This window comes from Chanos chanos, chromosome 6 (assembly GCF_902362185.1).
Source record: "Chanos chanos chromosome 6, fChaCha1.1, whole genome shotgun sequence".
Lineage (NCBI taxonomy): Eukaryota > Metazoa > Chordata > Actinopteri > Gonorynchiformes > Chanidae > Chanos > Chanos chanos.
In genome coordinates, this window is record NC_044500.1 from 9,910,541 (window position 1) to 9,935,540 (window position 25,000).

Consider the following 25,000-nt stretch of genomic DNA (forward strand, 5'->3'; position numbering starts at 1 on the left):
TTTTGACCAACCGGACGGTCACTACGATCCAAACGTGCAATACTATTGGATGAAACCATTGATGTTGTTTTTCCATGAATCTGTCTCAGGTACTTATGAATGGATGTCGGTGGGGTCGCAAAAGGGGTGGGGTCACAAAAGGGGTGGGGTCACGTGAGGTCTTTTGTATTTCCAGCACTTGTGCTCCAGTCAATCTTTTACATTCCATTTTTTTCATTGACTTTATTAGCATGAAGAAATTCACCAGTTTAGTCCTCATACTGGAAACCACTCTGCTTGTGGGGTAAAACTCCAGAGATGTAAAGGAAGACAACAAGGTGAAAAAGTAAAAGAAAGAAAAGGAGTAGTGGAGAAGAGAGATGGGATGTTTTAAAGATGTCAGCATTTCCACTGAGATTTTCAGAAGAAGTGTTTGTCAGCCACACCTCAGTGATTCTGAAGAGTTATTTTTTTGAAGTTCAAATCGCATTAATTAGGAGGATACACCTCATCATACAGGCTAGCCCCCCCTCCTGTTACTCTGAGGAACAACAGACACAAACAAACAAACAAATGAACAAAAACAACAAAGAAATGAAAACAGACAAATCTGATGAAATCACTGGATTGGAAATTGAACTTGAATGTTGCCGAGTGTTGTTTTTATTGAATGTGGAGACTGAATCAAGTGAAAAGAGACGTGAAGGAGAGGAGCACTGAGACATTGCACATTTTGCACATGCAGCTGTCTTGTGTTTAAGAGCACACACACACACACACACACACACACACAGACGAACACACGCCCACAAACATAACATGAACACACACACACGCACGAACACGCTCACACACACACACACACACGCCCACAAACATAACATGCACTCACACACACACTCGCGCACACACACACCCACAAACATAACATGCACACACACGCACACGCACACATACACACACACACACACACACACACAATGGATTAACTCTCTGTCAGTGGGAGAGTAATCCTGCATAACCAGTCTGGCATTAAGGCACTTTGGGTTCCCAAACAGAATGTACTGACACCCCATTGTTAGAATGGAACACAAGACCAAAATGATCTTAATGTGTGTTTGTGTTTGTGTGTGTGTGTGTGTCTTTATGTGTGTGTGTGTGTGTGTGTGTGTTCCTGTACATATTCAAAAACATGTAATATTATATGTGTTATAAAATTGTAATTGCCCAATAATTGTCCCATTTCATTTTGTAAAAGATAATTTATTGTTAATAATAAAAAAAATCAATCTCAGACATTAAAATAAACATGCTTTTTTTTTTTTTCTTCCTGCATCGAGACAGATTTTTTGTGCAGACAGCAAAAAGAGATTGCCTATTTCACCAAGGTTAACACAACGTATCAACATCAAACTTATCATACCAGGCCTGACTAAATCATACATCTTTATTACCCCGTAGTGCTACAGATAAATTAGCACCCTACTAAATGTTTCATCTATTTCCTCCTGTAACATAGTATAGAATCACAAAATGACATAGTTGCTAAACTGTGACTGTAAAAAGCACAAAACAAGTCAGAATTTCATTCGGCACCACAGTGTTCCGTTATCCCACTGGCGTGTTTGAAAGCGTCACCTTTCCATTTTTCCATCTTTCTTCCGCTTGTTCCCACTTTTTTTTCCTCGCGCTTTAATCCCTCCATCATTAGCCTCACTATTTCTCTTCCAGGCACAGGACTGACTGTCTTCATAGTGAGTCGGTGGTTAGCGCCGTTGCCTTGCAGCAAGAAGGGCCCCTGGATTCGAATCCCGGCCGTCCCAGGTCCTTTCTGCATGGAGTGTGCATGTTCTCCCTGCGTTTGCGTGGGTTTCCTCCGGGTGCACCGGTTTCCTCCCACCACAAAGACATGTATGCTTGGATTGGTACCCCTGTCAGTGACTTTGACCAAGGCACTGGCAAAAAGACCTGGAGGTTAGACCCCAGCGGCTGCCCACTGCTCCTGGCTCATGCTGTGTGTTCACCGCTCTAGTGTGTGTGTGTGTGTGTGCTCACTGGTGTTAGGATGGGTTAAACGCAGAGGCTGTGTTTCACTGCTCAGTGTGTGTGTGACAAATAAAGTTTTTCTTTTCTCACACCTCGGAGGCATACGTTTACAGAAACACACACCACTTCCATGTTTTGCAAATGCCGTGGTCCCCACTGTGAACAACTTTATTGTTTTGTTTGATGTAAAATTTGACTGATTTTTACTTATACGCAAGCAGAGGGCTGAGTTGCTAATATGTATCACAGTTTTGTTCTCTTTGAGGGTAACAAGAGATAACTTTGCTGATTAGGAAAACAGAAACTGTTTTTTTCATGCCACTTTAAGCACAGACGATTTGAATTTTGTCTTTTTTCATTTGGTCAAAGCCAACACACAAATCTTTCCTGGCTTTCAAACCAACTCTTTGCTCTTGAGTGAAGGAGTAAATCAGCAGGCACAAATGAATGCTAGGGTGGACAATGCCCCTCTGTGTTTTGGCTTACACTGCGTTTATGCAAGATCGACTCATCTGACTTATTGAGGTTGATGATGAAACTCTACTACCACCTAGTGTTCAGAATAGTTAACTGCAAGTGCAAGTTATGCAACTTTGGGTACCCAGCATATGGCATCAGACAAAATTATGACAAAAGGATGTCTTTATTTATTTATAAGTGTATTATATATTCATTGGAAACAAGGTGTAACAAACCCCTACATGGCATTAATCCCGGAAAACAAACCACGGTAATAAGAACAGGCTCCAAGTGTTGAAACATGCAACTCTAGCCAGTCTGGCCACTTCTGCATGTCTCAAACACAAACTAACTATTTTCCCATGTCCTCTCTTCTTGCAGCTCTTACTACCAGCTTGATCATCTCACCATTTCTACCCGTTAGAACATTCCAGTTTTTCATCTGAAAAACAGTCGTCCTCTTTTTTCACGTTTTTCTTATTTGGAATTCTCGTCGTGAGATTTTGTCCGTCCGAATTCGATTTAAAACCAGTTTTAGTTACAATCACTATCTGGGAAAGCAGTTCCACATCCTCTGTCCGCTGAGTTTGGTTGACTTCAGGCACTCTGCGTTTCCTCTTTCAGCGGTTTTCTGGGTCAGTTTGTACAACTCTGTGATTTCTTCTCTTCCCCTGACATGTGTCTCTTTCACAACGTTTAGTTCAGAATCATTGCTTTGCGTGACAGAGCAGAGAATAACGGCACAGCTTTAGTAAAAAGGACTTCAACAATTCAAAGGAATCATCAAGGCCCAGCCGTTAGATATAACTGGATTGCTATGTAGCTAACCGCTATAAAACTCTTTCATTCACTCTCGTCCATTCGGTCTCTGATATTTAGGCCTTCATAACAGAGACAGAGAAGGGGGAAAAAATCGTTTTCTCATCCAAGACACAAGATACATACACTCACACAAACTTGGTCCGTGCTGTGTCTATGTGATCTTAGAGGCCTGAAATGCTCCATCACTTTAGCAGGTCAGCAGGGGCTCCTATTTCTGTTCTATTTTCAGTGTTGTCTAAAATAGCCTTCACTTACTCACTCACTCACCCAATGCCCATGACAGAGTACTCAAAGCTGTAGGAGTGTACCCGTGTGTGTGTGTGTGTGTGTGTGTGTGTATGTGTGTGTGCCTGTGTGTGTGTGTGTGTGTGTGCCTGTGTGTGTGTGTGTGTGTGTGTGTGTGTGTGTGTGTGTGTGCCTGTGTGTGTGTGTGTCTGTGTGTGTGTGTTTGTGTGCAAAAGGCTACTGACAGGGATTTCCCTGCGAAGGTTCCCTGAGCGTTTTCTACAGATTATTCGGTGTTGAGATGACGTCAGAGGATTCCGCTTTGAAAGGATTTTCCCGTACGCTGAACAGGTGAACGACTCCTTCACAGTCTTACAGAAAAAAAGATCAACCAGAATGAATACAGTGTTAAAGATTCCAGTCACTGTTTTTCCTTTTTTGTTTTTTTTTGGGGGGGGCGGGGAGGGGGGGGGGGGCTTGTTATGGCATTGTAGATGTTATAAAAAGTCAAAACGTCAAAGACAGTTACCTCTACAGTTCTAAAATCTAGAGGTTTTAAGGTATGAAATTCTTGTTGGTCATGTCTGCTGGAGTTCTGCTATTGGTTTAGGGATGACAGTGTTCCAAACAAACTTCAATGAGGTGTTTTTTTTTGTTTGTTTGTTTTTGGGTCTGAAATTGTTTGTCTTTGGCTCTGCTGTGTGTGCTCAGAGAAGGACTGTCTAGACCCGCTGGGATCAGTTTTGTTTAGCTGGGTTGAAATCGCAGACAGGTTTTGTTAGGGTTGGCTTGACATGTCAGAGTGGACTGTACTCCTGTAGGCACAATTAAGTGGTAAAAGGTAGAAGAAAATCCATTACAAAATATATTTTCAATTTTGAAATAATTATAAAGCCACTCAGAAATTATTATCCAGATAACACTCAAATACATATCAATTATGTTATGTTAAACAGCGAGCTCTAAGGCAAAACTCTAAACTGAAAAAAAAAGGTTTTTTTGTGCAAAGGACACAAACAATCGCTGCTATCCTTTAATACAATTCCACACCATGAATGTGATGCATTGTAAATCAATATAATATCTCAATAGATACAAGCTAATCTTGGCATTAAAAACATAATGGAACTAAAATGGATACACTATACACTATCTAAACCATAAATTATCCCACCCTCTCCTGAACCAATCAACAATGCACCGTCATAACAAACACACTGTAACAGTGAACACAACAGCCTAAAATCATGACCACGTGAGTCGGTCTAAACATAACCGTTAACATTCTGTGCATTAACTGTTATACTGTAAACCAGTGCTGGACATCAGTACATCTTGGTTACATCTTGTTCTTCTGCCTCTGGTCCAACCTGACAAAATGAATATTCTGTTGACCACGTGCAGACACTGGTTGTTGAAATGTTCTATTGTTGCACCAATGTGTTAAGACTGGACCTGAGGCTGGCCTGTTTGGTGGTTGTATTGACATTATGTTAGGTTAGAGCTGATACTGGGTTGTTGAGATATTGATATTGATTGACTGATTGATTGATTGACTGATTGATTGATATTGATTTTCTGTTTGTCTTGTTCTGTTACCGATTTTGTGTTCATTTGGACCAAACGTTAAATTGTTGAAATGCTGTGTTAATGTTCTGTCAGGTTAGAGAGAAGGCTGGGACTGATCGGTGAGCGGTTTGAAGAGTTGGATAAGGCGGCTCAGGCACTAACCGAGAAGTTAGACCGCCATAAACAGCTACTCGGTCAGCAGGATCGACAAGACAAGGTGTGGGCTTTTCTACTGAGTCAAAGGTGAGCAGAGATAGAAACAAACAAACAAACAAAAAAATCATATGGCCATCGTGCTGTTTTTTTGTAAGCTTTCATTCAATGCCATCTCGTCTCAGTCTGTCAACTCAGGAGTCCCAGCTATTGTTTGGGTATGTGGTCGATGCCCTTAAGTGCTGCCATACCTGCGTGCTGGAGAAGGTTCCAGAACTTGCTTCTGGTATGCCCACTTTGGCATCAGTGTTGCGCCGGCGAGGGAGGAATCGGAGAGTAGAGTTGGCATGGCAACGAGCGTTGACAGACGTGGGCCTGAATGAGGAAGATGTTTCCGTGCTCTGTACTTTCTATGTTGTTCATGGTCACAGCTGCGAATTTCGACGTGACGTGGCAACAGTAGTGCCAAAGGCAGACGTTCAGATGTTGATCCATCGTGTTGTGCTGGACCCTTCATTGAGGGCAAGTTTGCTGAGAGCTGTGCAGCTTGCGGAAGGTAAAAGAGCTCCACAGAAAGAGATACAAAAACCAGCAACCTCCATACAACTCCTGCTTTCTAAATCCAATCCAACAACTGAATAAAGACAGAAAATGCAGTGTTATTATATCTGAGATAATGGTTATGTCAACACTCAGGTTGCTCCACGAAAATGGCAAACGTTCCAGTTGCAATATAGTATACAATATATAGCATGGTTTCGGACTTTGCGGCATGGCCGGTTAGCTCAGTTGGTTAGAGCGTGGTGCTAATAACGCCAAGGTCGCGGGTTCGATCCCCGTACGGGCCAGTGTGTTTTGCCACTGTTCAGCCGTTTCCATCATTCATTTTTAATGGTGCCACGTCGATCGTCCTGTCCTTCTTTCCCTTATGTATGGTAAGTAAGTGTGTGTCCGACTAAAAACTCGATGTTGTGAAATCGATTTCAGAAAGCAAGCAAGCAAATAAGCAAGCCCTTGCTTAACCGTAACCTGTAACCGTAACCTGTTGATATTGTTCGGTTCTGTCTTCACGTCTAGCGTCTGTCGAAGGACATCTAAACATCAAAATGAAAAAGCAGGGCTCGTCCGGGATTTGAACCCGGGACCTCTCGCACCCAAAGCGAGAATCATACCCCTAGACCAACGAGCCACATACAACCGTGTGAACCACTGCCTATAGAAAGGTTCCGCAAACTTCTCCTCTCCTGGTTCACATGAAATTTTCGCTATAAATGTGGTTAAAATTGTGTGCGCAATTCGTACATATTATCTTTACATGGGAATATTAACGTCCATGACCGGATTTTTTCCTTTCTCTGCATAACATGAATCGGATTTATGACTATTCCTGTCATGGGACTACAGGGTCTAATTGCACCCCTTGCCTAACAGTTCGGCGACACCAACAATCCTTAGTACTGGTCGTTTTATTGCTCCTCAACAAAGACACTAAGTTCCCCTAAACCCCCCAAAAACGAATTCAGAAGCAGCCAGGAATGATGCCATTAACCGTTCTCGCTGTGTTGAACATTCAAAGAAACAAATCTAACCGTCAAAAGGGTTAAATTACTTGGCTAAATCACTAAGGGAAAGTTCGACTTGCTTGACTTACCTTTCCCGATACATAATTGTGCAAGCTGCCATCACGTGCAATTACTACCAGATATCCACACACCAATATCTTATTTTTTTTTGGGGGGGGGGGGGGGGGGGGGGGGGCTTCTGACCCTGAAAACTATAGCTTGGGAGTTTTGAAAATCTCCATTTCAAATATTAAAATTTTGTTAGGCTATGACAAACTCGTTGATGAAACCCGATCCAGATTACATTTAAGCAATGAGTAAATACCTCTCGAAATTGTACCACACACTCTGTACTCCAAAATACGGTATGACACTGGCAGTGTTGATACGTAAGCAATAATGCCCAAAGAGGTGTCACGAAATAGGGAAATAATGGATAAGGCGGAGATAAAGATTAAGTTTAGAGTCCTTCGATTTTATACGGGCTACCTCGGAGGGCATGGTACCACTTATAAAACGGCCGCTTAAAGTTTAAAAATTGTACATATTTTTGAACTCATTCAGTCATTTTTTCAGTAGGGAGCCTTAACTGGTCTACTTTACGCAAAAATAAATAAACTCAATGCCAAAATATAAACTTTCAGTTAGACTCCTTCTAGTCAATGCGCAGGAATTATTCTACAGGAATAAAACAGCCCAACGTCAGGTTAAATAGGGTGAGTAGCTCAGACACAGGTAGAGCCGCTGCTCCTCCGCATTGAACGGAGCCAGTTGAAGTGGATCGGGCACCTAGTCAGGATGCCCCCAGGGCACCTCCCTGTGGAGGTGTTCTGGGCACGATCAACTGGGAGGAGACCCTGGGGCAAACCCAGGACACGTTGGGAGAATTATATATCTCGACTGGCCTGGCAACGCCTTGGGATCTTCCAGGAGGAGCTGGTGGATATAGCCGGGGAAAGGGATGCCTGGGCTACCTTCCTCAACCTCCTGTCACCGCGACTCGGTCCCAGAAAAGCGGCAGACAATGATGATGATGCACACGCACACACACACAACATTAGGTTAACATGAGCCTACATAATTTGAACCTGGACGTGGCTGTTGCAACAATTGGAATGCCTGTAGAAAGACAGCGTGTAATTATAAAGACATGTAAGCCATTCATTGCGTGAAGGTGGTTGTATCTCTCACTATTTTCTGCTGTTCTCTTGCCCCACCTGCCTCTCTCACTATCCCACATTAAGCTATCCTCCATTTCATCCAATGGTGACGGTTGTAACCATATAGAAAGGCTGTACAAGAGGAGCCGCAAAAATATGTCCTAGGTTTATCGGCAACCTTTTGAATTATACACATGCCCCATCGACCCCCGCAACTCAAACAATGTTCTTTAGTTGCGGTCATTCGGTATCCTATGATATCAAATCGTTCAAGTGTTCTGAATTACTTTCGGTTTTAAATTATGTGTTTAGTAAAAATGTATCCAGCAAGAACACAACGCACAGTAGTTTTGCGACCGCATTTGCCATGAGCAGTGATACCGCTTTAAATCGTAGTAATGTTACAATGTTACTGTCGTCGTAGTTTGTCCACATTACCAATCGTTGTGCGTTAATTTTTTTCTCAATACTGACATTTAGTGGCATTGTAGGGATCATTTTGTAAAGAGCCCAGTCTCACTTGAGTGTCTGTGCAGCCGGACACTGAACGTTATAGCCAAACGTAACACTACCGGAGTTTTTGCACAAGATTTGGATCATTCTGCGTGTTCAGCTGGATATATGAATGATTGAAGACAGTGAAGAATGACGTATGACTAGTGAAGCGCAGATAACCCTCTCGAATTATGCGATTTGAATAAAGTATACGCAAAAGTTCAAAATACGCAAAAATACCGCTACATCAGAAACAGTAAGGTTACTTGTTGCACTTACTGTACTACCATTAAATAAATATGGACACCTATGCTTCCAGCGGGACCTCGTGGCGCAACGGTAGCGCGTCTGACTCCAGATCAGAAGGTTGCGTGTTCAAATCACGTCGGGGTCATACCTTTTCACCACTCTAGTACACTTTGTTGGGCATTAGTGCATTGCAGTGCGCACGTATCCCAAGTGTTAGCACAGTGTAATTTATTAATCAAGTAAATTTAAGAACATTCATTCCCTGGGCACAAATATGTGTTATCTAGACAATGTCAGAGCAACTGTTTGTAAGCAGTGGTCTAAGCACCTTGCAGATAAAATGATGCTGTAAAACAATACAGCAGGTTAAAGAACATGGTGTCACATCACCTCCCCTACACAGGGCACATCTGAACACAAAGAACAGTTACCGGCGGTCGACTGTATGAATGCTTTTATTCTCTGTGCTAAAAATATGAGGTGAAATCAGCCCGTTGTTAGAGGAAATCGTGCCACTCCAGTCAAACACTATCTTCATCGTGTCCTGTTGATATTGTTCAGTTAAGTCTTCACGCCTCGCACCCATCGAGACTAAAGGATATTTAAACATCGAAATGAAAAAAGTAGGGCTCGTCCGGGATTTGAACCCGGGACCTCTCGCACCCTAAGCGAGAATCATACCCCTAGACCAACGAGCCACGCGCTGTGAGGGGAAGTCCTGTCTTTAAGTTGAATCCACATCAGCACAGTTGGACCGCTGTTTTTTTGTACTTTACGCTTTAGAATTAACCAAAAGAAAGAAAAGAAGCACCTTGCAGTGTACATTGAAAGTCCGTTGTCAGTGCCAAGAAACTCAGGCATCAAGAAAATCAAGAATGTCTTGAAATATTATTGAAGTAATTTTGGTTGTTATTCATCTCCACGAGCTACCTGCTTCAGTTTAAGGGCTTCAAAAGGGTTTTAAAACTTGATGTTTACGTCTTTGCAAAACCCTCTCTGTGGTGTGATAGATTTGGCCTATAGCTGCAACGTGAGGCACGCAGCTGAAATGAATAATTTATTTGCGGAATTTGCTTGTGTCAGTCACACGATAAATTAGCAATGTCGGGACGTACGATATTGCAATGAAAGAATTAGTACGACTTCCGAAAACGGTGTTCGTACGCGTTGGTGGTATAGTGGTTAGCATAGCTGCCTTCCAAGCAGTTGACCCGGGTTCGATTCCCGGCCAACGCAATTCTCCTTTTTCTCTCCATCAAAGGATCAATACAACGTAAAAAGTGAATGGGCCGATGAATTCCGGTTTAGACAGGTTTTATCCTCTCCCGGAATGCAATCGAAACTGATGCGTTTTCGGGGTCCTTTTGATAAGAGGGTGCAGGCTTTGAAATGCTGTGATCCGCAGCCCCGCCCCTCTATATACTCCCTGAAGGAGTGAGAAACCACGAGCGATCGGGAACAGATGATCGCCAGTTTGAGCAGTGCGTGCAGCACAGAAAGCGCGAGAGGAGACAACATCAATCTGATCACTGACCGAGCTGTGTGCGCGCAATGGCATCGGAGGAACTAGCAAGAAAGCTCCAGCGCAGACTGGACGTTCAGTGCGAATCCAGTGAATCAGTATTACCGGCGAATAAAACAGCCGAGGAACCGCGGGAGAAAGCAACCGTTGTTAACGGTGACGCCACATCGGAACTCACGGCGAAATTGAACCGCAGGCTGGACATTCATGAGGGCACAGCGAAGCCAGTGCAGACGAAGGTTTTCAACCCTTATACCGAGTTCAAAGAATTCTCCCGTAAACAGATCAAAGATATGGAGAAGATGTTTAAAAGGTAAGATTTGAATAATACAACTCTGGTTAAAAAAAAAAAACTCTGCCACTTCAGACTTCATGTACTGTCTATTAGTATTACTAATATTAAATGATAATGTTCATGGTTATCCTTATTAATTATGGTGAATAGTAAAGTCATTATTTTGGTATGTTTAAGTGGAGTATTTGTGTACAGTGTGATGTTATGACTGTTTTTCTGTTTGTTTGTTTGTTTGTTTGTTTGTTTTTTAAGATCTATAATTGCAATCGTGTAACTGTACGCTTTTGTGTTGTTTTGTTTTGTTTAACACTGTTCGTATCTCCACTATTCTAAGTTTTCTCCTTTCCAGATATTGTCCGACAGTGCAAACAGATCTTATCATAAACGTCTTGATCGTACTCACATGACTTGTAATGTGGCACTGTATGTTAATGCCATCACTGACGAATAGCTCTTTGTCGCAGTGGACTCACTGTTCCCTCTCAAACTGACCGATGAGTTAGCATCTCCCTCTCTCTCTTTCTCTCTCTCTCCCTCTCTCTCTCTCCCCCCCCCCCCCTCCTCCACCCCCGACATCCATTGTGTGTATCGGGCCAAAATAATGTTTTGCTCTCGGGCAATCTAACTGGGCACTCATTGTCCTGTTTTCCTTTGCATTATACCAGGACCAGGGTCCTCTTTCTCAAACTCGCCGTCCCCAGAGACACCCTCTACCAGCAACAATACCATCTTTGTGCATGTGTATGTGGGTACGAGAGGGATCGAGAGAGAGATAGGGAGAAAGAGAGAGAGAGAGAGAGAGAGAGGTGACCCCTGTAGCGGTTCTGTTATACCACTGAGTTATTCTGTATTTATCTCAAGTGGTAACCAGCAGCTTCCTCTGACGCATATGCAGAACATTTGTGTTTTTCTATCTGGACACAGTGTGTTTGGCCCAGTTTAGCTCAGTTTGTTTGGCCCAGTTTGGCACAGGTTTTATCCCAGTTTTGCTTAGGCAGGAAGCAGGAAGATGATGACACAGATAACTCCGTGGAAAATGGGTCAAAATCATTAGAATAAGATATTAGCTCGTTTAATAGTACACACACACACTCACACACACACACACACACTCCTTCTCTGTTTGTCTGACTCAGAGGTACTCACACAATGGCTCGGATACATGCAAATACTCATATACTCATAATTTACAAGAACAATTCACCTTTAAATTGATTATATCTTCCTCTGAATTTACAAAAAAACTCCTCATTTACAAAAATCAATTGTACGTTGTGACCTCTCCCCCGCTCTCTCTCCCTCTCTGTCTCACACACACACACACACACACACACATTGTCCTAGATTCCATGTCCCTCTGGTCCTCTTTAGTTCCATGAGTTCCTATATTGTCATGTCTCTGTTTCTCAATGTCTCCATTCTCTGGCTCTAAGTGTATGTGAATGGGTTTTTTCTCATGTTGACTGCTGTTGGGTGTTGGGTTGTGTATGTGTGAGAGAGAGAGAGAGAGAGAGAGAGATGGTTTAAGACCATTCGCCTCTGTGGTAGTGCCAGGGCTGGGTTTAGGGAGGAAGCATTGACCTGGAATGTTGTAGGAACGCAAAGGGCAGGGAAGGCATGCTAACTCTCTCTCTCTCTCCTCCTCTCCCTCTCTCTCTCCCTCTCTCTCTCTCTCTCTCTCTCTCTCTCTCTCTCTCTCTCTCTCTCTCTCCATAGTCCTCTCTTTCTCTCTTTCTCCCTCTTTTCATTTACAAAAATGGCAGGTAACATTGTGTTTGTCAATATCTGAACTGTATCCAGTCACTGACCAACAGTTTGCTCTATGTTTTTATGTCTTCATACTTACACATGGCCTGTGTTGTTGACAGCTGATCTGAGATCAGTAAGTAGTAAGGTCTCAGCCTAGAGATAGAGTAGTGCTCTGAATCTGAGTCCTTATTGCAGTCTGTGCCCAAAGCCATAGCATCTATAAATACCACAGCAGGAAACCAGAGGACAAAAAGAATCTCAACACACACACACACACACACTCATGCGTGCACTTCCACACCCCACCACATATGTTAGGGTGTGTGTGTGCGCAGAAGACAGCAAGTGTGTGTTTTAGTTAATTAACTCTAGAGTCAGTTGTTTAGTGCAGTTGGTGTTTTGGTCAGCAGTTCTCCCAGCTGTCCCTGAGGAGGTGTGTGTCACTTGCTAAATTGAAAACATACTCCCAGATGCTTCAAGGATGTTAGAGCAAAATACAGTCTGGTGTGTGTGTGTGTGTGTGTGATTCTAATTATCATTCTCGCTATGTATTATTGTCAGATAAATCGGAGAAGGTGTCAATGCTGTCACCCTGGTTCCTAATCTTATTGGTGGGTGTGGTTTTACATATTGTTGTGCTGGATGATTGGTCTGGGTGCTTGATTGGCGGGTGTGTAAGTGGCCTTACAGAAACAATGCGGTGCTCCTGGACAGACGAGATTAGAACAGCTATTCAGAGTAAAGATATGAAACGCCCTGATAAAAACTCTGTGTTTCTTTGAGGGTGGGGTGGGGATGGGGGGGGGGGCAATGTTTTCACCTTTTGAGTGGAGCTGTCTTGCCAAAAATACTCTTCCTTTCATTCTCTTGAAATCACACACATGTGCACACCATTCCCCCTTTTCACTCACTCACTCTCTCTCTCTCTCTCTCTCTCACACACACACACTTACACAGTCTCTCTCTCTCTCTTAGGTTTTAGCCTGTCTCTCTTGCAGTGCTAACAGCTGTGTGAGAGGGTCTATAAATATTCTCTCTGTTAGGTTCTCCCATCTCCTGCTGCTCTCTACATCACTCTCCTGTCTTTTCTCCCTCTTCCTCTCTCCCTCTGTGTGTGTGTGTGTGTGTGTGTGTGTGTGTGTGTGTGTGTGTGAGAGAGAGGAGCACGTGTTTGTGTGGGGGTCTACTCGCATGAGTGTGTCTGGTCCAGGTATAACTCATGTAAAGATGGTTTCACCGACTTGATTTGTCACACTCTTTTGAGTATATGTAAGTCTATTATTTTGAAGGTTTATGTGTTGATATGTTGATGTGCTTTGCCTGTGTTTGTGTGGGCGTATGGTAGGTTTGACTCAGGTAAAGACGGTTTCATTGATCTGATGGAGCTGAAGCTGATGATGGAAAAGCTGGGAGCTCCGCAGACACACCTGGGCCTGAAAAACATGATCAAAGAGGTGGACGAGGACTACGACGGCAAACTCAGCTTCAGAGAGGTGTGTGTGTGTGTGTGTGTGTGTGTGTGTGTGCCTGTGTGTGTGTGTAATGTGAGATCTTTTAAGGTTCAATTCTTGCATTTAGATATATGTCCCTGATGCATTGTCTTTACAGTATTTATAGGACAGTTATAACTCTGAAACACACATATAAATACAATCAAAGAGGTATGTAACGGTTTACTGACCCAGTGACAAACACACACACACACACACACGGACAGGTGATAAGTACAACTGTGTGTCTGACAACAGTATGTCTGTTGTGTGTCTGCTGTCTGCCTGCTTAGTGAACAGGAGCGGCATTCCACATGGATAAGATTACATATGCATGAGAGTGCACACACACACACACACACACACACACACACACACACACACACACACGCACGCACACACGCACGTATGCACACACACACACGCACGCACGCACACACACACACACACACACACACAGAGACACACACAGGGTTTGTAGAAGGATGAGAGAGAAACTCGATACAAGGTCTCAGATTCGTGACCTTCTAGTTCTCCTTGTGAAATCACAGCTAAATTATACCTGACCTGAACCAAACCAATAACCCAAATCTCTTACACTGAGGTGTTTACAGTGTACCACTGCTTCTCCCCCTAATTCATTTTTTCCCTGCTGGCCCGCTTCCTAACACCTCTTTCTTTCTCTCTCTCTCTCTCTTTCTCTCTCTCTCTCTCTCTCTCTCAGTTCCTGTTGATATTCCGGCGGGCTGCGGCTGGGGAGCTGCAGGAGGAGAGTGGTCTGATGGCGCTGGCTCGACTCTCTGAGATCGATGTGTCCACACAGGGCGTGCTCGGCGCAAGGGATTTCTTTGAGGCCAAGGTGTGTGTGTGTGTGTGTGTGTGTGTGTGTGTGTGTGTCTGTGTCTGTGTGTGTGTCTGTGTCTGTGTGTGGGTGTGGGTGTGTGTCTGTGCGTGTTTTTGTGTGTGCGTGTGTGTGTGTTTGTCTGTGTTATACATATGTGTTATGTGTTGTAAAAGAGCTCTGTGTGTGTTAATTATAAGTTTATTAGTATAGTTTATTCATTTGTGTGTCTCTGTGCGTGCGTGCGTGTGTGGTGCAGGTGCAGGCCCTGTCTGTGGGCAGTAAATTTGAGGCGGAGATTCGTGAGGAGCAGGAGGAGAGAAAGCGACAGGAGCTGGAGAGAAAACAACGTCGCGCCGCCTTCAAAGAGCTTCAGTCTGTGTTCTGTTCTTAAACACACACACACACACACGTATTCACTCTCTCTCACACACACACACTCACACACACACACACACACACACTCACACACACACACACACACACACACTCACAAACACACACACACACACACACACACTCACACACACACACACACACACTCACAAACACACGTATTCACTCTCTCTCTCACACACACACACGCACACACTCACAAACACACGTATACACTCACACACACACACACACACACACACACACACACACACACACTCACTCACAAACACACGGCTGCACCCACACACAAACACACACACAGACACACCCACGCACACACACACACACTCACACACAAAAACGCGTGGACACGCGGACGTGAAAGCGCATGAATTCTTTAACATCAGCCAATACACTCCTTCCCTCAGACGCAGTTATAAAGTGATATTAAATGCTAAATAGATTTGAGGTATTTTGATGATGTTGACAGTAATATGTAGTATAACCATTATTTTTGCAATGTGATGTCAACACTTCGATTGTTTTGATAGGATGAGCTTGTTTTACATATAGATAACATTATTTTTTAACACATTCTATAGAAAGTATTTTAGCACAACTTGTTCAGCAAGTTAGCACAACATGTTGCTATATATTATCTTGGTTTAGTGGAGCAAATATGAATTATGACCAATGATAAGGTATCAGTGTAAAAATATACAGTATAAAATTAAGGTGTGTAAACATATTTTGGTTTTTTTATCATTTTGTTTTTATTTAAATTTAAATTTAATTTTTTTTCATTTAATTTTTATTTGTTTCTTTATGCTTGTTTCTGTATTAAAGTTGTTTAAGTTGTCATGTTAAATTTGTTCGCACAAAATACACAGAAGAAACAGTGAAACATTGAATATTGAATGAAAACACCCAGGATATTGAATGAACCCCATGAAGCTATAAGCACAAACATTTTCATCATGGAGTCATTTATCTCAGAATTGAAAAAAAAGAAAGGAAAAAAAAAACCTAGAAATTTTTAGATTAAAATCTGATTGCAAATATGAGAACACAGTATGAATCTACCAAAGAGGTGTTTATCAGTTCTGTGTCATAAAGCTATGGACTATGAAATTAATTAAATGTATTTTTGGGAAAGAAATCCTAAAATATTGTTTTTTTCCTTTTAGAATTGTTTCAAAGGTGCCTTTGGTTCCCTAATGTCTGTGTGTGGTGTGTGTTTGTTTGTCTGTGTGTATATGTGGTTATGCTGACATAGGATCCCTCAGTGCACATGCAGCCATATAACTGAATATTTTATCTTAGCTACGGTAGAAAGTCAGAGTTCTTCTTTTCGAAGAAAACTTTACAGGTGTCGTTGAGTTTTTCTACTGTAATTAAGCTGAGAATGAGTCATTTTAGTGAGTCAGTGTCTGAACAGCTTGACGCATTGGAGTATGACGGAGTGCCTTGTAGTTCCGGGACTTGACAATAGATGGCAGACTGACAAAGGGATTGAAATAGGACAGTTGCTTGGCAGAACGGCTTTTGTCATGTACTTTTTTTTTCTTTTTTTTTCCCTCCCAACACACATATATCTTTTTTAAGACGCTCACCTGTGCTGTTTCTAAGCAACCCTATCCTCAGCCTTAAAAGACTCAACGTTTTGTACAGTCTATCAGTAAAACTAACGTCTCACGTTACTGTGGAAACGCATAGGAAGACATGATCACATGGTAGTGATTATACTGTGTACTTGCTCAGATCTGTCAGTGAAGTACAGAGCAGGTTTTAGAGTGTTTAAATTGCCCTAAAAGATCAAATGTCTCTACACATCAGCTTTTACTTCATATTTTATTCTTTAAATTTTTTACAGGTTAAAAACACATCACAATTTTTTTTCACCTGTGCAAGAGCAGCGGGCTTTTTCCTATTACCAAAATTCACTTACAAGCTTCGCTACTTGATGACTGCTCTATTGCATACAAAGTGTAAAAATCTATAGGAATCATACAACACATAGGATCTGAACAACAACAACAAAAAAAAAGTCAATCAATAAATCAGCAGTGTTTGATTCACAGTTCACAGTGCTATTATTGATAAAATCATTATATTTTCTCTAGTTATTGCTAATCTCTTGTGAAAACAATTGCACTTAGATACGGTTGCGCTGATTACAGTGAGACGATTCTTATTTCATTGTAAAAAGTCAGGCAATAAGTGCTAAGGCAACTAAACTAGAGCTAAGGCATCTTCTCATCGGTGTCTTTTCTTCGCTTCATTTTCTTTGAAACCTTAAAAACCTTTGAAAACTTAATTACAGTCTTCGTCTAAATCTATCAGCTCTTCAGCCAAAACCTGCCTAATCCTCAGATACACCTTACCTAATCTTCATAAAATACAATACTTGTTTTGAAGACCTCATCTGTGAAGGTCTAATACAATTTCGCAGTAACAGACGTCGAGTCCTCTAATATCCATATGAAGAGAGAAGTATGGTTGACTTTTGATTGGAAACTGTATTTTGTCTCCTCAAAATCCTTTTTACAGCCTACTGTCTCATACTACTATACTCAGTCAATACAACCCCGGATTCCTCAGAGTGACTCTGTATCAGTAGCAGTAAAATGACAACTGAGGGAACTGGACCAATCAGAATCTGCGCTTCGCTTTGCTGTTTTGGTGGCATGGTTCTAGCTATAGTTTTTCCCATTGAGATTTGGAGGTTTTTCGTTGGTTTGTAGTGGAATGCCCCTCCAGGTGAATAGAACAAATTACTTACAATCACGCACGCACGCACACACACAAACACACACACACAAACACACACACACACAGAAACCATATACTAATCCATCCTGTCACTACCATCGCCGTTGATCTGAACCACACACTCCTTATCCACTGCGTCGGCGCTGTGTGTGCCGTGGAGCGTGAGCGTGCAAGGTTGCGTGTCAAAATAATGTCCGTTCTCTGGATTTTGCACTTTGCCAAGCTGAGCTGTCACCGTGACGAAGCAGCGCCCGTATTGGATCTCGTCGGGCAGGTAGGACGTCCTCTTGTGATAGGCAGAACCAGTACCTTCCTGGGAGGCGGAGAGAAAAACCACGACCTCAAAATGTGATTGGCTGGCCGGCGGCAGTGCGTGGTTTAAGGGGCTGGATGGGGTCAGCGTGTGATAAAATGTCAGAGGGGAGAGGAAAAGAGGACAGGGTCGCGACCCTAAACCGTCCAGGCTGAACTCCATGGCGGTCTGGTGCAGCACTTCGCCGTCGCGTTCCTCGTAAAGGACGGCGCTCACACAAACGTCCACTAGCGGCCGAGTCAGCTGGTTACACACACGGAACATGAGACGACGCTGTCCGTTGACCTCACACACCACTGCCTTTGGGCTGAACAGAATTCCCGCACAGCGCTTCTGAGGACGAGAGAACTTAGCAACAAACGCACCTGAGAGAGAGAGAGAGAGAGAGAGAGAGAGAGAGAGAGAGAGAGAGAGAGAGAGAGAGAGAGGTTAAAAAGAGAAGTCTTGAGGTCCCCTAGGACTGCACTTGTACCCTGAGAAAGAAAAGTGTTGTGATAATTGCTTATCCTTCTAGGAAATTCTCTCGAGTTACTGATTGACAGCATTCCTCTAAAAATTCTACTTTATCTCTTTCCAAACTTATTATATGTTTGCCAACTTCACCGGTGCCAGGTTTTCATTGGCCCGTTCCTCTGAGAAACCACTTAAGTTTACCTTGAGCTGTACTGTAACCATCACTTGTTTTGGTATCTGTGTGCCAATTATCTCTTGAGCACTGACAATGTGTTTAGAGAAGAAGACTGAGTTGCTTTTCTGTTATGAGGGAGAGTCAGCACACCTCTGTAAAGTGGGAAAGAACGTAGTGTTCACTTATAATGAGGAGTGAGGTAGTGGAGTTCGGTGATCTGATGAGGACAATAAAAGTGTATTGACTGTGGGAGGAATAATATTGAGACCAGAGAGATGAGATTATATTATGGGATTATGAAATACCGAAAGGGTGAAAACTACTGTGTTTATCAGTAACGGTGATCAGTGTAGTTCATTGATGGATGGGAGGTTAGAGATTTACCAGTGATGAAAGCCTCCAACATCAGCCCCAGTAGCATCTGCAAAGCGAGGAGAGCTATGGCAGTGGGACAGTCCGCGTTTGGATACATCGTACCGTATCCGATCGTTAACTGCGTCTCCAGGGCAAACGAGAACGCTGCCGTGAAACCGTTTACGTGTTTCACACAGAGAATGTGACCGGGGGGTGGTGAGTCGTGGTCCGGCACGTCCAGATCTCCGTTGGCGCGTGCTAGTAGGTACCAAAGCACGGCGAACAACAGCCAGTGAAGTAGGAACGAACTACAAAACGCTAGCACAACCCAACGCCAACGTAGCGCTAACCAAGCGCCCCACATGTCACGCACTGTTCTTGACCACGACTCTTTGTAGCCGGGTGTGTGTCCTCGTATCAAACACCGGCCCTCTTTGCTAACCAGACGCTGTCGCGGGGCCTTAGCCACCAGCGGAGAGGAAGCGGACTTTCGGCCAGATTCGCCGGTCGTGGTCGTAGTCATGGTGACGATGATGCTTTTTATCTATGGAAAGATGACAAGATAATGATACAGAAACACTTTTTTAACCGCTCCGGAGAGCAGCCTTAAAATAGAAGCAGTCTGAAAATAGATTCAGAGAGACAGACAGACAGACAGAGAGAGAGAGAGATGTTTCATTCTTTTCTGTAATGTGTAGAGTGTGTGGATCGGTGCCGGTGTGGTTGCCAGGTGATTTAATTAAGGATGTGCTCAGTGGGGTATGTGTGTGGAATAAAGGGGAGGAATGTGTGTTTAATCCCTACCAATCTGCTCTACACGGAGCAATTAGACCGTCTGACAAGCAGCAGACCAGTCAAATAAAGAATGAAAAACAGTTATGATACAGCATGTTTTCCTGTTTTATTTTGATCTAAAGAACAGAGAGAGTTTGTGCTGAGGGACAAGGGTAACATAGTTATGTCGTCTCTCATTTATGGACTCTGAACGACTTCATAAAAGACAGAGGGAGAGAGAGACAGACAGACACAGAGGGCACAGAGAATATTTGACTTTGAATTATGTTTTTGTAGTTCATGTTACTTTTTGCATATCACTTACATCACTGTCTTGTTGCGGAGTTCTGAAATTTATGACATTTAAACAGAATGAGTTAAAGCTCCAAATAACTCTCTCTCTCTCTCTCTCTCTCTCTCTCTCAGATACCACACACACACACACACACACACACACACTTTATATGCAGTTCTGAAGAGCAGAGTTATTCCCACGACTGGTCTATTAATGTAAATCTTAAACAGCCTCCCGTAGCAATCTGAATTTCCCTGTCAGTGCTATGTCAGAGTCATGTGTGTTTGTGTGTGTGTGTGTGTGTGTGTGTGTGTGTGTAAGGGAAAGAGAGAGAGGGAGAGAGAGTTATGCCAGTTATGCTATTACTGGTTAAAAAGAAGTTTCTCTGTTAAGGCAGGAAAATGCATTTACACCATATGAGTTCTATAATAATGCATGTACTCCACAGCACTTCAAACAAACATGCAAGCACATACACACACACACACACACACACACAAACAACTTACCAGTTTTTGAAGCAGAAAACTGTGAAAAAAGCCAAGTGAGAAAAAAAACACAAAAAAACCCAAAACAACCCCCCCACCTCCAAAAAAACAATAAAATACAAGATCAGGTGACAGCACATTGTCACTAATGAATAAATTAATTCTATAACAAATAGAAAACAAGATACTCATGTGGGTGTACACACAGCAACATACACACACACACACACCATACACACACACACACACACACACACACACACACACACAAATGCCCACACATATTCAGCACACAGAGCCCTTAGGTATACTGTATATGTGAGTATATATGTGTGTGTTTGATTGTCCAGCGCATGCATCTCATGTGACTGACTACAGCCTTGGGGTGTCTCTCCTTCCTTTCCTGGATTCTCTCTTTCTCTTTCTCCCCCTCAATGCTGTAACAGTCAGTCGTCTCATTGCCTCTGTGGCACGATAACGTATGACGTTATTATCTGACCTCATCATAGACCACCGACTGCAAACTCTTTGTACTTGAGGAAGTGTACTGTGTGTGTGTGTGTGTGTGTGTGTGTGTGTGTATGTTAAATTGTTATATCTTGAATCAGTAAATCTCAATGGAGACATATTTCAGAATTTCTTTTTCTCTTTCTTTTCTTTTCCCTCGCAAAACTGTATCTAAAATGATTAAAACTCTGAAACACTCTTCCCAATTCAAACTATGTGAAACTGGACTTGCAAATGATAACCAGGATCTTAATGACTCGCAACTCATGTTTTTATGCTGAGTAACTTGCAGGAATAGGTTTCAAAGTACACATCAAAAGGAAATCTGTCGCAGTGTGACAAATTAGTACAGGGCATGAAGAGAAATTTCATAATTTTATATCTGTCTGTGAATATGAGAAGTTTCCATCAACATGATCTGGAATCCTTTTGGAGAAATTGGCATTCTGTTTTGGTCTCAGCTTGGCAACAAAATAACCAACATTCTTAGAAAACATTCTAAAGACTCTGAAGAAAGAAACCAAAGCCAAGGCTGCCAAAGTGACAATCTATTTCAATGAGTGTAAGGCTCCACTCCCTGTGTTCTATCGTTCCTTTATGACAAAACGCTCTCCTCAGTGAAGATTTCTTAAAGGGGAAACTTATCTTTATTTATATATGGGCTTATTTTGACGGTTACCTCTGTGTAATTAAACTGTCAACGTGAGTTTTGTGATGTTATTTCAGCAGACCAACATGTAGAGGTGTTTTTGTGTTGTCTACATTTTGATATTCAGCGTATGTCTGACCCAGGGAAAACAGCTTTACAACCAGTTTTAAAGACCAACTGTAAAATGTTCTGCTTCCCTTCGCCTCAGTACCAACACAGTCATGCATCACTCGGAAAATCCTGGACTGGCATGTAGACTGGCGTGTGACAGGACGTTTGTTTTTTGTTTTGGGTGATGGTTACGTTTCTCTGGAAATTCAGATGGAGTTACACGTGGCTGGTATGAAAATGGTGTGAAACATTGATGTAATGCACGTTGTGTTATTGCAAAAAACAGGTTTAGTGAGAACAAAAAAGTTTTAGTGAGATACCAGCAAACATTGAGAATTGTGAGGTGACAGTTATAATCTGCCCATGTGTCAAAAGCAGTGAATATCCCCTGTAAATTTACTTGTCTCATATAATATGATCTAGGACATGTTGACAAACACTCTGTCAGTTATATATATATATATACACACACACACACACACACACACACACATATATAATTGACATCTGGTTGGGTTCCATGAGTCAAAAGAATTTTTCTTGGACACCCCTGATGGCCTGTAAACATGGAAAAAATGACCATGCTGATCTAAGTGTACAGTTACTGATTTGCTTTAAATATTCACCTGTGTGTAGCCGTGACAAAGTGAGAATGCCTGATTTGCAGACCAAAGACTTTCCATTGTTAATCTCCAAACTTTGTGCAACTATCGCAACATCCTATTTCAACACACTTTCCCAGTGTAGCTGAGTAATCCAGCTGGAACACACAGGAATCTGAGAATAACTCCAACCTGTGTGTGTGTGTGTGTGTATGTGTGTGTGTGTGTGTGTGAAATCTGTATGTGTTTAATGCAGTTAATTTAGTTAGGTTTGGATATGTACCTTTGGCTTTGTCTAAGTGGAAATTCATTTTTCTTAGAGACACTCATAAATTTCTATGGTTCTGGTGTGTCTGTAACCTGAGTTTTCTGTCAAGTAAAACTGCAAGCAGCTCCACTCTACTCATAGGTCAGTGTGTCAGGGTGCAAATAAGTCCAGCGTGTTCAAGAGTAAAAGATTTGATTTGTATTCTGAGTGTGTGTGTGTGTGTGGGTGTGCACGAAAGTGTATGTTTGTGTATGTGGGTGTTGTGACTGGGTTTGTGTCTTTGTCCGGGAAAGAGAGAGAGAGAAAGAAAGAAAGAAAAAGAGAGAGAGAGAGAGAGGGGAGAGAGAGAGAGAGAAAGAGAGAGAGTGACAGAGGGTTAGGGGAAGGTAGACTAAGGTATCCTGGTGAGTTTAAAGCTTAGCCAAAGAAGTTTTTTCCATGAATACAAAGCAACAGTGGAGGAACTGAACTTCTGACTCCTCATTTCATTACAAAACATCCTCTAGCCCAAGCCCTACCATGTCCACTGAATATCTGTGCTAACCAGAACTCGCCAACACAATGTTTATTCAATTAAAAAAGTTTGGGTGATGTCACAAAGTACCTATTAACCAACACACACACTCACACAGACACTCACAGACACACACACACACACAGACAGACACACTCTGAGTGTGCCTTGAAAAACACTGCTCTATTGATCTGGAGGGCAGCGTGTCATTACCCAGACTTTAGTCTCAGATAGTTACTGTGACAGAGGACTCAGTCATGGTTACCCTGGGAAAAATCCTCCTCCTTCTTCCCAATCAACGACATCACTTCCTCTCTGTACGCTACGCAACTGCACATCATTTAAAGCTATTTTGAAAGCCGCGTGTAAAAGTTTAAAGAATGCATAACGTTAAAACGTTTGATCTTTGAAGTTTCATCGGTTCTCAAGTTATTTTCCATCTTTCATCTCTCTGTCTCTCTTTCCCTTTTTCTCTCTCTCTCTCTCTCTCTCTCTGTGTCTCTCTCTCCCTTTCTCTCTCTCTCTCTCTCTCTCCCTCTCTCTCTCTCTGTCTAGCTCATTTTTTCTGCCTTACCTTTCGTGTTGTAGGCAGCGTCTGTCTGGGTTCTGTGTTCCAAAGTGTTGTAAAGTTGTTCGGTGGACTCTCTGGGTGTTGTGGTGGTGTGCACCCCGGCCGAGCGCTGGAGCAGAGGACGAAACAAATGCCACTGACAGACACTCTGAGTATGAGATGCACTGAAGAACTCCTTCATGTACACACACACACACACACACACGCACACACACGCACGCACACACACACACACACACACACAAACACGCGCACTGAAAATGCCGGCCCGGCAGCTCATTGGTCACATTACTCAGCATGTGGCCAATTAACAGTGCTGGAGAGACAGAGAGAGAGAGAGAAAGAGAGAGAGAAAGAGAGAGAGAGAGAGAGAGAGAGAGAGACACCTAGAGTCATAAATGTCTGTGTGTGTGTGTGTGTGTGTGTGTGTGTGTGTGTGCGTGTGTGTGTGTGTGTGGTGTGTGTGTCTCATGGCTCATTGTGTATTTGTGTGTGTGTGTGTGTGTGTGTGTGTGTGTGTGTGTGTGTGCGAGTGTGTGTATGTGGTGGTTGTGTGCGTGTATGTGTGTTTGAGCACTTTCTGAAAGAAGTGAAAGAGTCAGTTGTTCTTCACTGTTGAGTATTCAGGAACTGTTGCAGTAGACCAAAGGGGTGTGTGTATATATATGTTTATACGGTTGTATTAAAACCGATTTGAAAGTTTTACATTTTTCATTTTGCCCCGGTTATGTAATCACCCCCTCAATTAACGGGCCACTCTAGAAGAGCAGACGCTGACTGGCCACAGTGCGGGAGGTTTTATGTAACACGAATAATGATTGGCTTCTGTTTGAAACCACAGAGCATAAAGGCCGCTCGGTGCCATCAAGTAACCTTCCGTTTGCAGGTCTTTCCAGAAATTCCTGCATAGCAGCTTTTTGTCCTGATATCATTACGACAAATGGCGACCCAAATTACGGTTTAAAATTCAGTAATGCGTTTTTTTTTTTCAGTACATTTTTATTCGTCGAACTGCCAGCATCTTTCCACGTTTGCCTCTCCTTAACTGGCCTACCCCCCCCCCCCCCCCCCCCCCCCCCCCCGTGCCACAGTTCGGCCTGCCCTTTAGAGACATCAGCAGGCAAACTGACAGCGACCACCACCTCTACGCATGGTTTCAG

The 25,000-nt window shown here is 42.8% G+C and overlaps 4 protein-coding genes and 5 non-coding genes across 9 annotated transcripts in view; 6 read left to right on the forward strand and 3 right to left on the reverse strand.

Annotated features, from left to right (window-relative positions):
• Positions 1–793, forward strand: part of ngef (neuronal guanine nucleotide exchange factor) — an 18,804-nt gene extending 18,011 nt beyond the window's left edge. Inside the window, exon 15 of the mRNA XM_030776091.1 lies at positions 1–793. This exon is cut by the window's left edge and continues 268 nt beyond it. The gene's annotated coding sequence lies outside the window, so the exon portion shown is untranslated.
• A 3,985-nt stretch (positions 794–4,778) lies between these two features.
• On the forward strand, positions 4,779–5,895 carry LOC115815016 (single-pass membrane and coiled-coil domain-containing protein 1-like). Its single transcript, XM_030777986.1, has 3 exons — positions 4,779–4,786; positions 5,194–5,343; positions 5,439–5,895. The coding sequence occupies exons 1-3, from the start codon at positions 4,779–4,781 to the stop codon at positions 5,893–5,895; spliced, it is 615 nt and encodes a 204-aa protein (XP_030633846.1).
• Positions 5,896–6,027: 132 nt separating this feature from the next.
• Positions 6,028–6,101, forward strand: trnai-aau (transfer RNA isoleucine (anticodon AAU)). Its single transcript has one exon. It is a non-coding gene; the product is annotated as a tRNA-Ile (tRNA).
• A 269-nt stretch (positions 6,102–6,370) lies between these two features.
• trnap-ugg (transfer RNA proline (anticodon UGG)) lies at positions 6,371–6,442 on the reverse strand. The gene has a single exon. It is a non-coding gene; the product is annotated as a tRNA-Pro (tRNA).
• Positions 6,443–8,792: 2,350 nt separating this feature from the next.
• Positions 8,793–8,864, forward strand: trnaw-cca (transfer RNA tryptophan (anticodon CCA)). The gene has a single exon. It is a non-coding gene; the product is annotated as a tRNA-Trp (tRNA).
• A 481-nt stretch (positions 8,865–9,345) lies between these two features.
• Positions 9,346–9,417, reverse strand: trnap-agg (transfer RNA proline (anticodon AGG)). The gene has a single exon. It is a non-coding gene; the product is annotated as a tRNA-Pro (tRNA).
• Positions 9,418–9,883: 466 nt separating this feature from the next.
• trnag-ucc (transfer RNA glycine (anticodon UCC)) lies at positions 9,884–9,955 on the forward strand. The gene has a single exon. It is a non-coding gene; the product is annotated as a tRNA-Gly (tRNA).
• A 272-nt stretch (positions 9,956–10,227) lies between these two features.
• efhd1 (EF-hand domain family, member D1) lies at positions 10,228–15,010 on the forward strand. Its single transcript, XM_030778532.1, has 4 exons — positions 10,228–10,554; positions 13,631–13,778; positions 14,500–14,634; positions 14,876–15,010. The coding sequence occupies exons 1-4, from the start codon at positions 10,271–10,273 to the stop codon at positions 15,008–15,010; spliced, it is 702 nt and encodes a 233-aa protein (XP_030634392.1). The 5' UTR covers positions 10,228–10,270.
• A 2,832-nt stretch (positions 15,011–17,842) lies between these two features.
• kcnj13 (potassium inwardly rectifying channel subfamily J member 13) lies at positions 17,843–19,584 on the reverse strand. Its single transcript, XM_030778614.1, has 2 exons — positions 19,092–19,584; positions 17,843–18,444 (listed from the first exon to the last, which is right to left on the reverse strand). The coding sequence occupies exons 1-2, from the start codon at positions 19,582–19,584 to the stop codon at positions 17,843–17,845; spliced, it is 1,095 nt and encodes a 364-aa protein (XP_030634474.1).
• Positions 19,585–25,000: the final 5,416 nt, after the last annotated feature.

Excerpts from the sequence above, each read along its gene's own strand:
- LOC115815016 (XM_030777986.1), top strand. Across the intron at positions 5,344-5,438 it reads GCTTTTCTACTGAGTCAAAG|TCTGTCAACTCAGGAGTCCC; the intron begins GTGAGCAGAGAT and ends ATCTCGTCTCAG.
- efhd1 (XM_030778532.1), top strand. The coding sequence starts at position 10,271 with ATGGCATCGGAGGAACTAGCAAGAAAGCTCCAGCGCAGACTGGACGTT. Across the intron at positions 10,555-13,630 it reads ATGGAGAAGATGTTTAAAAG|GTTTGACTCAGGTAAAGACG; the intron begins GTAAGATTTGAA and ends GGCGTATGGTAG. Across the intron at positions 14,635-14,875 it reads GGGATTTCTTTGAGGCCAAG|GTGCAGGCCCTGTCTGTGGG; the intron begins GTGTGTGTGTGT and ends TGTGTGGTGCAG.
- kcnj13 (XM_030778614.1), bottom strand. The coding sequence starts at position 19,584 with ATGACTACGACCACGACCGGCGAATCTGGCCGAAAGTCCGCTTCCTCT. Across the intron at positions 18,445-19,091 it reads GTTGGAGGCTTTCATCACTG|GTGCGTTTGTTGCTAAGTTC; the intron begins GTAAATCTCTAA and ends TCTCTCTCTCAG.